Source organism: Daphnia pulex, chromosome 3, assembly GCF_021134715.1.
Source record: "Daphnia pulex isolate KAP4 chromosome 3, ASM2113471v1".
Classification (NCBI taxonomy): Eukaryota; Metazoa; Arthropoda; class Branchiopoda; order Diplostraca; family Daphniidae; genus Daphnia; species Daphnia pulex.
Window position 1 is genome coordinate 531,006 of NC_060019.1, and position 13,123 is coordinate 544,128.

Here is a 13,123-nt window from a genome sequence, read left to right on the forward strand (position 1 = left end):
ATAGCTTTAAGTTCATCAAAGTCCTAATGCAAGTTGGTAGATGCCAATCCATCGTTTCTAGTAATCTACTGTTGGGGGTCTCGCAATTTCCTAGCAATTTGACTTTCTATATACAGCTGACATTGATCATCATAGCTCATTAATTTAAATCTTACTAAGAAACGGAGAAATCTGTATTTTTATAGCGAATAGTGAATTCCTCTAATTCCTTCCCACGCAATCTCACCTGATTCTGACGTATCTAGCGCGGAAGCCTTTCCGCCCGTGAAATCCCGCAATGCGAATCGATATCCCACGTCTTTTAAATATTTCCCAACAAAAAAAGATTCACATTATTTAGTTTATTTGTCAACCTCTCGTATTTCGTCTCGTTCCACACGATTTCACACAATCGCAGATAACTGCATTAACAATTGAGACAAGACTGGGAGCGTCTTAAAAGAATATTGCACTTATGTCACCGATCAGATAGTCAAGAAAGGAAGATGATTTTACAAAATGATGAGCAAGAAAAAGGAAAAAAAGAAAGCCGAAAACAAGAATTTGTCAACCCTGCGTGAATATTGCATTTGAAATCGACTGAGCGCTGCTAGCGATATAACACGGCACGCAAGTTGAACGAATTATTCGAGCGCGTTAGTGTGCGTATTCGTATGTACACATTTCATATGGGGCCGTTGTCACAGTTGCATTTCACTCGGCGGGTTCAGTGTCTTATAAGGTCGTTTTATGCAGGACCCCTAGCAATCCCAAAGAGAAAGTCTCGTGCACGCTCGGCATTATTCCAAATCAAATTTGAATAATGGCGCCGCTTTTGTACTTTTTAAATTTGGCGACAGGCGGCGGAATTCTTTTCGGATAGGCATTCGAAAATAAAAAAGAAAGAAGCAGATCCAGGGTGTGTGTGTGTGTGTAGGGATCGTCCCTATTGTGCGTGAGTAGACGTGACTGGGGAATGTACTACGTGCCAGTTACGGTGTGAGCAATTTCAAGCTATCATTATTATTCGTTTTATACTTGGACAATCTCGTTGCAGCAACCATTTTAACCCCGTCGGTTCTATATGCGCCTGTCCAACTTTTTTGGGGGGAAATGCAGCGGCGGGATCAACACGGAGGTCGTCAATCCCGCAAGGACTGGCAGTACAAATGGATGTCGAGATGAAAATGGCGGACGTTAAATTTTTTTCGTTTTCTAAATAAGAAAAAAGGGAAAAAGGAAAGAAGAAGAAGAAAAATCCCAGACGATTCCTTTCAGGATCTGGAAGAAGAATCACAGGCGGAGTCACAATCGAGTGGTTTGAAGCTTTTCCCAAGAAATATCGTCGGTAGCGAAAGCTTCATTCTGCCAGCATCCATCAGCCGGCTGATGTTCCTCCTGTCTACGGGGAACCGTTTGCTGCTGTTGTTGTTGTCGGTCGAGTTTGGCGCTCCCGATTCCCGTAAACATTGGATCTGACAGGTCCTTGACGTATTGACGAGTGGGGCTGGCGATCCTACCGCCCACAGCAGCAGAACCAAACGACGGCAAACTTCTTTTGACAACAGCTACGTCCTCGACGTCGTTCAATCTTTGTTGACGCTCCCTCCGCCTACGGGCAAATACAAAGAAACTTCGTTCTTAATCAAACATCAACAAATATCCACTTGATTGTCGCATCAGACTTGGGCGTGTCATCCAGACCAAATAGACAGCCAGACAAATGGACATGGTCGTAATTGAAACATGTAACATATTCGTCATTGGATGAACGTTAGTTTTGGCAAACGCAGACTCACTTGGAGAGGCAGGGCATTTGGAAGAAGGATTGATCGGCTCCGAAATGTTCAGCGTCGGCCACCGACTCGGGCAGATTCTGGTTGGCCGTTTCGGGTAGAAGAAGGCAGACGAGTCCACCAAAAACAGACAGAGCTCCCAGGACGATGTAGGGCAGGGTCTTGTAGTAGGTGCTCTATATAACATTATACGACCAGAGAGATATCAAAAGGGGAGAGATAAAATTATTATTTAACCCAAACACTCGTCAGTCGTTCGTAAAAAAGAGTCAACAACATACAAGAGCCGAAGGTTCAAACTGTGACAATAACCGAAGGCATCATTCCTTGTAGCACTATCTAAGACGGCCAGGATGTGTGCCGATCGATAATTTCCCCCCGCTCACGGCCAGTGCATCAAGGAACCCCAATGTTTTTCTATAAATCGAGACTCGATTTTACGTCACTATGGCGAACGTCGTAAATAATTAAAAAGAGCCGACCGGCTGAACTGTGCCAACTCCGAAGCATTTGGCAATTCAATGTGCACAGTTATAAGACAGGGCCGGGCGGTCGAGTCTGGGCGAAACCGAGCGACAGTGTATATAGCGGATTGTTATTATTATACAAGGGCGGCGTGGTCCTCCAGTCAATGTTTAATGTACCAGATAGAGAATGAAGGGAGCGAAGAATGTGGCGCCATGCCCAGTGATGTGGACGACGCCAGTGCCTTGCCCGCGCAACTGGGTCGGAATGAGCTCGACCGTGTACTGGAGGCCCGTGTTCATGGCGATGGTGATAAAGAAGCGGCTGGCCATGGCCAGCAGGGTCATCAACATGGCCGAACCTAAATAACACAACAAGAGAAAAGAAATGTCAGACGTGGACGTGACAGTTTGCAGGTCCCAGTTTTTTATGAACGGGCAAACAGCAATAAGAAGACTCGAGAGTAGATGCTGCTTACTCTGGGGAACGAGTCCGGTGGCTATGCCGGCCAATCCGGCCAAGCCAAGGGCCATCATAAGTGTCCATCTTCTGCCCAGTCGATCGAGCGTGACGACCGGCACCAGATCAGCCGGCAATTCCAGGGCTCCGGCCACACTGTTGGTGATGAAAACGCTGTAAGGTAAAATGGCCAAAGAGCGGACGTAGCCGTCATAAACAACCGTAATCACCATCCTGTCAGAGGAGAAAATGAAATGAATTTCAATTAAGTTTTTACTACGGTGCATAAATGGTATAGAGCGGGCAAAACAAAAATTAGAATTTCATTATCCAGCGCATGATCAAAAATTAATCTTCTTTTTTCATTTCCGACAGGCTTTTAACTCAATTGCATCAGCCGAATAGCCTCGGCTTTTGTGTGTTTTTTTATACGCAGGATCGTTTTTAATAAAAAGAAAAGCCCCACAAAAATGTCAAGAAACTTAATCATCCATACGGCGAAAGTGTCAACGTATAAAAGTATCAGACGGAAATAGAAGGGTGCGGTCAATGTGACGTTGATCCCAGTCAAATTAAATGAATAAAGAAACGTGAAAAAGGGCTGACCAAGTTAGCGTGATGATGAGAAACCGTTGGCGCATTTTCGACGAGCGGAAGAGATCCATCCAATTGGTGGGATTGTCCTTTTCCAGCTGGTAAGTCCTCTTGGTGGCCGTCTGTAATAGCCCCCAAAGAAAAAGGGGAGGAATAAACAATGCCTGCCTTCCGCCGGAATGAATAAGTAAGCAGATGGTAATAGGAGGTGATAAATACTTGAAATTCCTCGTAAATGGACGGATCGACCGTCTTGTTGTTGATGCGGGCGCATTTGCGGAGTGTTTCCATCGTCTTATCAGTTTTCCCCTTGAGAACGAGCCATCGTGCGGATTCGGGCACCAGCCACCAAGCCACGACGATAACAGCAATCGGTGCCGATGTAATGATGGAGAAGAGACGCCAATCCGCCAGGGCGTAAGCGATCCACGGAAGGCTTCCGGCGCCCAGCGTCAAGAAGACGGCCAACGGAATGTTGCCCACTATCGTCCTCTTCTCCGGGCTGACGTACTCCATCACTGGAAATAAAACGGAAAAAGGGGTATTAAAAATCTTATCTTCTTTCATACTCAAATGCGCATCGTAATAATAAAAGCTGTCGGGCGTTATCTACAGCCAACTTGATCCGGACTACGCGAGTCAAGCGGACTGTGCACAGTCAAAAGAACAAAAGAGCAAATGGAAGCCAACCGCCATATGCTATCCGATTTAAACAAAACAAAAAGTTGGCTCTTCAACATCTAATGGGCTGCTGCTGCTCCAGTATAGCCCTCGAGGAAAACGACAATGAAGACAATTGCATCAAACAGCAAACGCTCTAGCAGGAGAAATAATCTCAATAAGAGATCTTGCTGCCCTTGTCTAGAGAAAAGAGGGCGAAGACGAAATGGTAGAATTAAAAGATATTCCAGTACAAGAGCTGGAACCCCACTCGGCCGTTATAGTGGCTCTACGAATGATATGGTGGAAAAATCGATCCTTCTTTTTCTTTTTCGGTTAGCCAGACATTCTCTAGAGATCAGAACAGATTGATCTTTCTCCTATATTCCGGTTAAAACAAATTCCCAGTGGGTTACCCAATTAACGAATTAACTGCCTCCCTTTACCCCGAATAAAACAAAACCACCAATTTACGATGACATTTCAACTAGTTCAAAAAATGCCATCTCCCTATCTCTCATTTCTATTTTAATGATGGCATTAGCGAATGAATAACGCTATAGCCGGAATTTTCACTGGATGAACCCGAAACTTCCGTCTTTTCTTGTTAGGATTTAAAAAAAAAACGGCGAATTGTGATCTAAGGAAGCCAAGTCAAAAATATCAACTATATTCCGCACTGCTCGACACTTCAGAGATGAAAAAAAAACAACCTTTGTCGTCAACTTTTCTTCTTCTTCCTTTTTCAACAAGTCAGGATCCTTTGAGCTGGAAGACGAAAAAAAAGTCAGGCGCATAAGGAAAACAAGAAATACACCTCGCTGCATCTAACTAGATCAATTGTGTTTCGGACCAGCGACTCGACGCACATATTCCGCACTCGTAGATAGGTGCGCTTCACAAAAGGAAAATAAATAAGAGTCTTGAGACGGAGGAGAAGAGTTTCAACCGGATCGATAGAAAACATGCAGACTCTCGAGTCCGGGTCGGATCGGATGAGTGGGAAGAAGAAGCTGGGCGACACTATATGTGCAACCCCAAAGGGCTCAGAGAGAAGCTTATTCAAAGTTTCCGAGATTGTTTCCGACTTCCTTATCCGCCCTCGCCGGACAGCAGCAACATACTCCATAGTGGAACCCTGGGGGGATTAAAAACTAGATACGGGGAATAATCGAGTCAAATAGAATATCATAATGACACAAGGAGATTGAATATAATACGCCGTTACACAGATCTCTCTGCAACTATCCTTTGGAGTTTGGATCGCCTACCCAACAGTATCAACTTGGACATTTCAAACTTGAAACATTTCCGCGCCAAAATCTAGGCCGATCCAACGAAAGGACTGCGAGATTTCCGGCACTTTACAAACAAGCTATAATGATATGCAGCACAAATACAGCGGACTGGTCTTTGTGTCAGTAGTTGGCATTGTTCATATACCCTCCAGTCTATATGCAAATGAATGCGAGAAGCGCAATTATGCAGCTCTTGTTTTATACGCGCGCCGGAATAGAAATGTCTAAGCCAAACATTACATCAGAGGATCTACGCAACGCAAATGCTTTTCCGAATAAAACACCAAAGCTCTTAAAAATGCAATTAACAAAAGTGGCGACGGTTTATAGACACAACTGAATCATTTTTCGCCAACGACGAGCTATTCAAATTCACGAAAAAGAATCGTGTCGGCTGGGAACAAGTCCATTCAAAATAGGGGACGCTCTAAACGGGAGAAACAATAACAAACCAATTATGGCGACGCGTTTAATTGCTAGCCCATTCCTAAACAAAAGCACAAAGTCCTAAAATGAAAATACCTTCCAAAAGTTTCCCCTCTTATAATACGCTACGGTATTGTTGAATCTGGTCGAGTTGCACAACTATGTAAATGCCATACACACTAGTAAAAGGACCGCCTTGATTTTCCTGCCCATCTTTTGAAATCTCCCTTTCTAGTTTTTTACTTTTTCAAAAAGCCCGGGCTTTTCATCTTTTGATCCGCTTATTCGCCAGTTCGCATCTTCATTTATTTACGGGACGGATCTCCATCTCTCCAGGCACCGACGCCCTTTATCAATAATTTACGTAACTCGAATTTCGCATTCATACGTCTACCGTAAGACCCAAGACTCAGGGTCCAACTTCTCTATTAGCTCAAAAGTTACTTGGCCAATATTTCCCAGTTTTTTCGCAAAGGATGACACGAGTCGGATGTTGGCCGGCAGTCCATCATCCGATTTCACGAGTAACGACTTGATGGCGGCCGGAGTGAATTACTTACGGATTATGTACATCATCCTGCCGAGAGAGAGAGAGAGATAATGTCAACATTAAAGTCGTAATGCGGAGCTTACGCAATCAATATCGGTCACGACGACTTACATGTAATGGAGATCGTAGGCCATTCCGACGAGGAAGCGGCAGACGACGAAATCGACGAACCCTCGGCAAAATCCGGTGGCCACGCCCGCTACGCAGGCCAGCACGTTGCTCAGCACCAGGACGGGCAGCCGGCCGTACCAGTCGGCCAATAGACCAAAGAGGAGACTGCCGACGATGGCGCCGGCAAAGAACATGGCCTGGGCGAAATTGGCTCGCCAATCGTCTTCGCAAACCCAATTACTCTACCGAAAAAAGATAAAAACAAATTGAAATTAAAAATTTAACGTTGCTGGGATCCTCTCCTTTCCCATCCATCGGCTGGGCTTAAATAAATCAATGGGCTGCTGCGTTCAGTTTTCAATTTGTTAAAGGAGAAAAAAAACCAGACACAAAAGGAAACGGGGAGGCCCATTGAAACTGAAAACTCTTTGAAGAGATTGAAGGACAGAATGAAAAGGGAATGTTTGATTAATAGAGCGGACGACGGACATTGATGCTGATTAGGAAATGGTCGGTTACGTCTTAATATTACAGTACTCTGGCCTAATGAAAGATTGTACCCAATCGCATTCAATCCCGACAGTCCAAGATATCTAATCAAGTATAGAGTTTCAGTATAAGACCAGACTTATTGAAAGCATTTGCGGTGGGAGGTTTTGATGAATTTGTCTTTAAAAAAATGAAATTGGCAAGTTCACCTCGGAGACGATGGTGTGGTACATTCCGCCACTCAAGTCGTAATCCCATCCGTCGACGGCCGAGCACGGCTTGGTTGGCCAGGACAAATTACGTCCTTGTGTCACGTCCACCGTCGCTTCCTCCTACACAAAATCGCAACGAATGAATATTATAAAAATCTGCCACAGCATCAAATAAAATGTCGACATCAAAAAGATGGCGCATGTAGTAGAGTCGAGCTACAAAAGGATATGCAGCCGCACTGCTATTAACATTCAATGCCGGTTTGCCTTTCCAGGAAACATGGGGGAAACACAACGCCAATGAATAACTTGACGCGCCAACAAAAGCAACAAAACACAACGGATGGATCCTGCATATATGTGCAAGTGAAATTGGGCGCTCTACATATAATGCGTGATGGTAAGTTATGCTCCTCCCATGAATAGAGAAAATAATAAGCGGCTGAAAAAATGTCTAACAATCGATATTTGCTACTATCCGGAAGAAAAAAAAACAAACTTTGCGGATGAGATAAAAAAGGAGGAAGGATCGTTACGGGGTAGTTGATTTTGTCATGGCCTACTTGAGTGAAGTTGACATCAAACATGCGACATCGGCTGTAGACCAGCTCACCGTCACGCGTCTCCAGCGGAATGGACAAATTGCGACGCTCCGACGGCTCCAGGTGGCTCAGTTCAGGTACGGAGCACCAGTGCTCCGGCGTCTAATGACGCGGAATATAACAGCCCCCACATGCCCGAATTCACCATCGACCAGCAGATAACAAACCAAAGAAAGAAAAGAAAGAACAAAAAAGTTATTGACATGGGGGGCCAAACTATTCAGGAACAAGAAAATAAGTCACGACGAGCGGAGTTGAAAAGTTGCGTTAGACAAAAAAGGGGGAAAAATGTTAACTGGAGATGGGCAGAAATTGGTGGAAAAGTTTCAAAATAAAAAAGGACCAAATACAAAACTAGCCCTAGACGTCACCGTTGGGATTACGTAATCAGTTACAAGTTATCAACGCTAGTGGATAAAAAAAATAAAGATCCTGTGTAGGATCTACCAACTGGATCAAATAACGTGATAGATTTTACAAGAGTCTCACCAGAGTCTGGTAAATCTGAGCCATGTAGACGACGGCCAGGAAATAGTTGACTGGTAGAGACAGCAGGAGGATCCTCTTCTGGAACGGACCGAAACTGCCAATGTGGGGGAGAATGTCGTCAAAGTCTTCAATGGCCATTTCTCCTGGAAGTTATTCCTATCTTTCTGAGAATGAGAAAGGTAGAGCTGATTATTCTTGAAATAGATTTCCCCCCGTTGCCTAATACGCTTATTAGGTAAATCAGGAGCCCAGGGCTGTCCATTTCAATCAATTAGGACGGTCTTAAGATCCGCAAGGAAAATATAGAAGGGACGGAAGCTGGATGCTAAAATACATAGGGTAAATAATCCACACCAGCTTTGATTTCCGTCTGTCGTTCGGAAACAATAACGCCCGTGTCTGTGTGCACCAGCCGTGTGGATTACATATTACAGTAAGGCGCACAACGTGCTCATTACAAGATTTCCAGAGAATCCGATTCCATCTGGGTCTAGGGTCCGACAGAGAGCTAGAACAGGCCAGGCTTAGTAAATAGGAAAGGCATTATAGTATGTAGGGGGATGGATTGATGAAGACGGAAGCGGACGCACGGAAGCAGAGTCACGGCATGGAATTTGCTATGGAAGACGTTTCAATCACGTTAGACGGAAAAGGGATTTCTAATGCAAAACGTGGGATCCTCCTGGAGACTTTACCAATTGATTGAATTTTTTTTTTGAAAATATCAGCAGGATTCTAGCTCGTCTAGATATTGGCATTCCCTCACACACACATCGGTTGGCATCGGCTGTTCTTCCTAATTAAGTCGAATTCTCAGTTTTCTCGGCGGCAATATTCAGTAGCCTACATAGCACGAAGGCGTATATAAATAAGGAATACAGATGTCAGGAATCCTTCCGGAAGACGAAATTTCGGTGAAATGCTGAAAATGGGCCCTGGCCTGTCCAAAACTTTATTCTCCTACGAATTTCCCTTCTTCTTCTTCTTACAATAAGGCGTTTCATTTGGCCAAAAGTTTCGGTTGGGGATTCTTCAAATATTGAGTCGTATAGGAATGGTATTTACCTGTTTTTTCCAAAAGTTATCGAGTGCCGACTCCAATCCGGCGCGGAAGTTTGAGGAATTGTTTCGACGTTCGCCAACCTTTCTCCAACTCTGCTCGCGTTGTAGCATCACCAGTGCACTGTCCTTATGCGCTGCGTTTGTGTCGTTTCCTTAGTGTCTGTCATTTACATGGCTGGCCAATCAATAAGCTTCAGGGGTTGTAGTAGTAGTCGCTGCACTGTTCCATACTATTCTTGGCCAATTTTCCAAACGTCAATTGCATCAAATTGAAAGCGCCAGCAGTCCTTTATCGAGCCGTGTCGGCTGCCAACTGAATCCTAAAAAAGATGGAAAGAAATCAAGCGGAATATTTACGTTTACAATTTTGGCTGCCCTCCCACACAGAGATCTCAAGGGCACAGACAACGATTTCCAACTGCGGATAAAAAATGTAGAACCGGACTACTATAGATACGAGTTTTATGGCCATGGCCTTCATTGTGTGACGCAACGTTATAGAGATAGAAAGAAAATAAAAATGACGGTTTCTGGTTTCTGCCGCTGGCTTGAAGAGTTGAATTCAATTCCGTGTTACATGACTGACAGGACGACAACTGAATGGCCCATGTACTATTGAAAGTCGTTTTGTTATGCATATACGCAACCGTGACGAAGAATCACTCAGAGAAATTGAAATGGTTATTAGTTGTGCAACCGTCTGTTGATGGGCAAACACAACATAAAAAAATTCATTTGGCGGAGCAGCCAAATGAAATTAGATTGCTATTGGTTGTCCCATTGGATGGAATGGATCGTTAGCCCGTTTTTTGTTGGCTGTCTTGTGGGTTTTTAGTTTGCACAACAGCAGATGCCCAAAAGTCTTCTCCATTATCACGAAATACACAGCTAGGGAATGGCAAGGTGGGAATTCCCAGCACGACTAAAAGAAATAAGTTCCAGTTATCGACAGGCCCGAAGACTGCAGCATAATCCCGGGGGGAACGAAAACAGAGGGGGGCGGCCAAGAAGCAATTAGATTGAGTCGAACGTTGCGTCCACCAAGTGAGATTGGGAGTATACACAAAAAAGGGAACCAGCGATTGAACAAAGGAATGAAAATCAAGATGGGAGTTTCTCGCTGCAAGAGAGAATTTAGACTAACAGACACAGTGATAAAGATGAATCCAACTATCGTGCAAACTTTCATATTTACTGGAAAGGGAACGTTTTCAGCAAGATTCTTTGCGACCTCAACAGATTTTATGAAAACTTTCAATTCTTTATACCTAGTGCTGACTGGCCAGGCAACCACGCCGGTCCCGAGAGACTCTTATACAAGAGAATAAATCAATATTACCTGCAACTGTATGCCCTGCCTGTCTGAGATGCTTCTTCTTCTCTGCTGACAGACATTGATGGCACAATCTGGAATGCAAAATGGAGAGCAAAAAATGCTGCTGTAAATTGTGGCACAATGGAAATTAGGATTAGAGATAACCTTCGCACCTGCAATGAGAAACTCGTTTGATACGAGCACATGTGGGGCCCACAGACACCCATTCGGCGGGAACCGTCTGCTCTGCTGCATAAATCCAACTTGTTTACTTTAGGATTTGAACGTTGCCGGATTCCCGTTATCTTGATCCTAGAGACTGAATAATTTCTCGATCCTTTCCATCGATAATCCTAATTCCTATGCGTAAATACATAAATTTAAAAAAGAAATCGAACGGAACGAATTTAATTTTTAATGAATTTTCGCCAGAATCGCTCGGAATGTATTATGAAAAAAAAAATAACAAAACAACGTCGCATTCTTGATTACCCGGTGGAAATTGAAAAGTCTACAAAAATGTGTCTCTGTTTCTTTAAGACGTAAAAAGAAAAAGTTTCGTTTTCGAGAATCCGTGATAAATAATGATGAGATGTCACACAATTCCAACGAAAAGTCATTGAGAACTGCGGCGTAGTTACATCGTGCATTTTCAAAGTTTCAAAACGACACGAATTCGAGTTCAAAAGAGCGAAAAAGTAACGTCGTAACTATTTGGCTGTATAGAATTCACCGGAAACGTACTTTGAATTTCACTCTTAAATTACAGTCGGGATTGTCTCGAATGTACACCGACAGGAAATTGAATAACAAACGTAAATTTCTTACTTTATCGATTGTCTCCATGAAAATGAAATTCCAAGAAAAAACAGACGACACTGCCGAGCTGTCATTACAAAATTCCCCCCACCATAACTTGTACAAGTTGATGAGCGTATTCACCACCACAGCAGCTGTTTACACTTTCACGTCACTAATAAGTTCTCGCGTTCAATAACGTAACGAGCCGAAAGAAAAAGTTAATTCATATCAACTTGTTGACTTTTTCTCTTTTGGAATTCCGCCCTGTTACAAATTGTCTTATGGAAAAAAAAATCTGACGTCGCTCCATCCTTTTAATTGCTTGGTTACACTCCAGCCTCGTATATTTTTTGTTTCTATTCACGCCACTCTGCACATTCACGTTATCCCAGAGTAGAGGCGCTGTCGCACGTACTTTGATCAATGCTGCCGACGCCTAGGCAGCCACTCAACAAAAGCTGTGCTTTGCATTCTAGTATAACACTTGTTTTTTATGATGTCAACCCCACTTGTCTCTCTCGCCTTTGATGACTGGATTTATATCTTTTTTTTTGCCTCATGGAAAACCTTTCGTTTTTATCAAAGACTAGATCTGAAAATATAGCCTCTACTAGCCTACTCGGCGATATTATATATACTCGAAAAGATCTATCATCGTCGTAGTTGCTGCTGCTGGGACTTGAGCGTGAGTGTTAATTGCCTGCAGCACGAATCCTGAGCTCTTATATTCCATCGTGTTATTTTTTTAGTCGTTCGTTACAGATGGACATGTCCTAGTACTGTTATTCCCTAATTTAGTCCCGCCGTTCTGTCTATGGACCACGTTCCCTATTTACTTTGGAAATCCCGGCCCGGACGGAAGAAATCTTGTTGCTTTATTGACTTGTAATATTTTCCATTGCTCTGAGTGCAAAGTTCTTGTGACTTTTATTAATTTGATGTGCGTGTGTAAGATGGAGTGCAATCTACCAATCTTAGACGCAGTAATATTCCGTTTCGCAGCGGTCCCATCCCATAATATTAAAGGCTTTGCACTGATAACACAATTTATTCATGAGCTGCTAAATAAATGAGTTGATCTGTTATATTATGTAAGGAATCCAGCCATTAATTGTGCCGCTTGAATGGAATATTGAAAGACAATAAATTAGTTTCACTATGTATTTCCGCAGTCGGTAACAGTTAATATTCCGGAACAATTTCCAGTTTGAGTACAATCCATCCGTGCTAACTCATCACCTGCTTGCCTTAGAAAGCTGTTTCTTGTTGCGGGAACGTATGGGAATGAGTGAGCCAGATGGACAACTATTGCCCAGTTGTACACGCGGAATGGATCTAAATTTTAATTCGAACATCAATTTCTATAAGTAGTAAATTCTCGCAATGTATGGTGATGTACGTAAACGACTAGTGACTGCAATATCTTGGGGATAAAATTCGATAGCCATCAATATGAAGTTAGATCAACACCTTGGTGAAAGCTCGACTTAGTTCATTATGCAAATTATCTATTTTACCCTATTTAAACGGTTACTATTACGCAAGATGGTTGCAGAGTACGAATGGATTATATCCGTCATTTTATAAGTCGCCCTAATATATTGCCGGGGGAATTCTTTAGGCGAGATATGAAAGACTAGGCCGATGGATATTAAAAGCTTACGGAGGATAACATCGAATATAATTTTATAACCGCATTACAGGCATTACGGGCATTACTAAAGATTTAAGGCGCTAACCTTCAAGTCCGACGTCGGCGGCGTCGTCAACGCCTTTAATTACATTCCAGTTTTAAACGAGATGTTATAAAATGCT

The 13,123-nt window shown here is 43.2% G+C and overlaps 1 protein-coding gene across 1 annotated transcript; it reads right to left on the reverse strand.

The window, feature by feature from the left end:
• Positions 1-326: 326 nt before the first annotated feature.
• Positions 327-10,783, reverse strand: LOC124190767 (solute carrier family 22 member 5-like). Its single transcript, XM_046583619.1, has 14 exons — positions 10,681-10,783; positions 10,532-10,599; positions 9,196-9,512; positions 8,131-8,294; positions 7,603-7,743; positions 7,037-7,159; positions 6,339-6,580; positions 6,238-6,254; positions 3,513-3,811; positions 3,306-3,415; positions 2,719-2,933; positions 2,420-2,601; positions 1,779-1,951; positions 327-1,591 (listed from the first exon to the last, which is right to left on the reverse strand). The coding sequence occupies exons 4-14, from the start codon at positions 8,266-8,268 to the stop codon at positions 1,285-1,287; spliced, it is 1,947 nt and encodes a 648-aa protein (XP_046439575.1). The 5' UTR covers positions 8,269-8,294; positions 9,196-9,512; positions 10,532-10,599; positions 10,681-10,783; the 3' UTR covers positions 327-1,284.
• Between the last annotated feature and the right edge of the window lie 2,340 nt (positions 10,784-13,123).

Bases quoted from the DNA above. Each gene is read 5' to 3' on its own strand.
- LOC124190767 (XM_046583619.1), bottom strand. From the start codon at position 8,268: ATGGCCATTGAAGACTTTGACGACATTCTCCCCCACATTGGCAGTTTC. The intron at 7,744-8,130 runs GTGAGACTCTTG...CCGCGTCATTAG, and splicing joins CTCAGATTTACCAGACTCTG to ACGCCGGAGCACTGGTGCTC. The intron at 7,160-7,602 runs GTAGGCCATGAC...GATTTTGTGTAG, and splicing joins TTGATGTCAACTTCACTCAA to GAGGAAGCGACGGTGGACGT.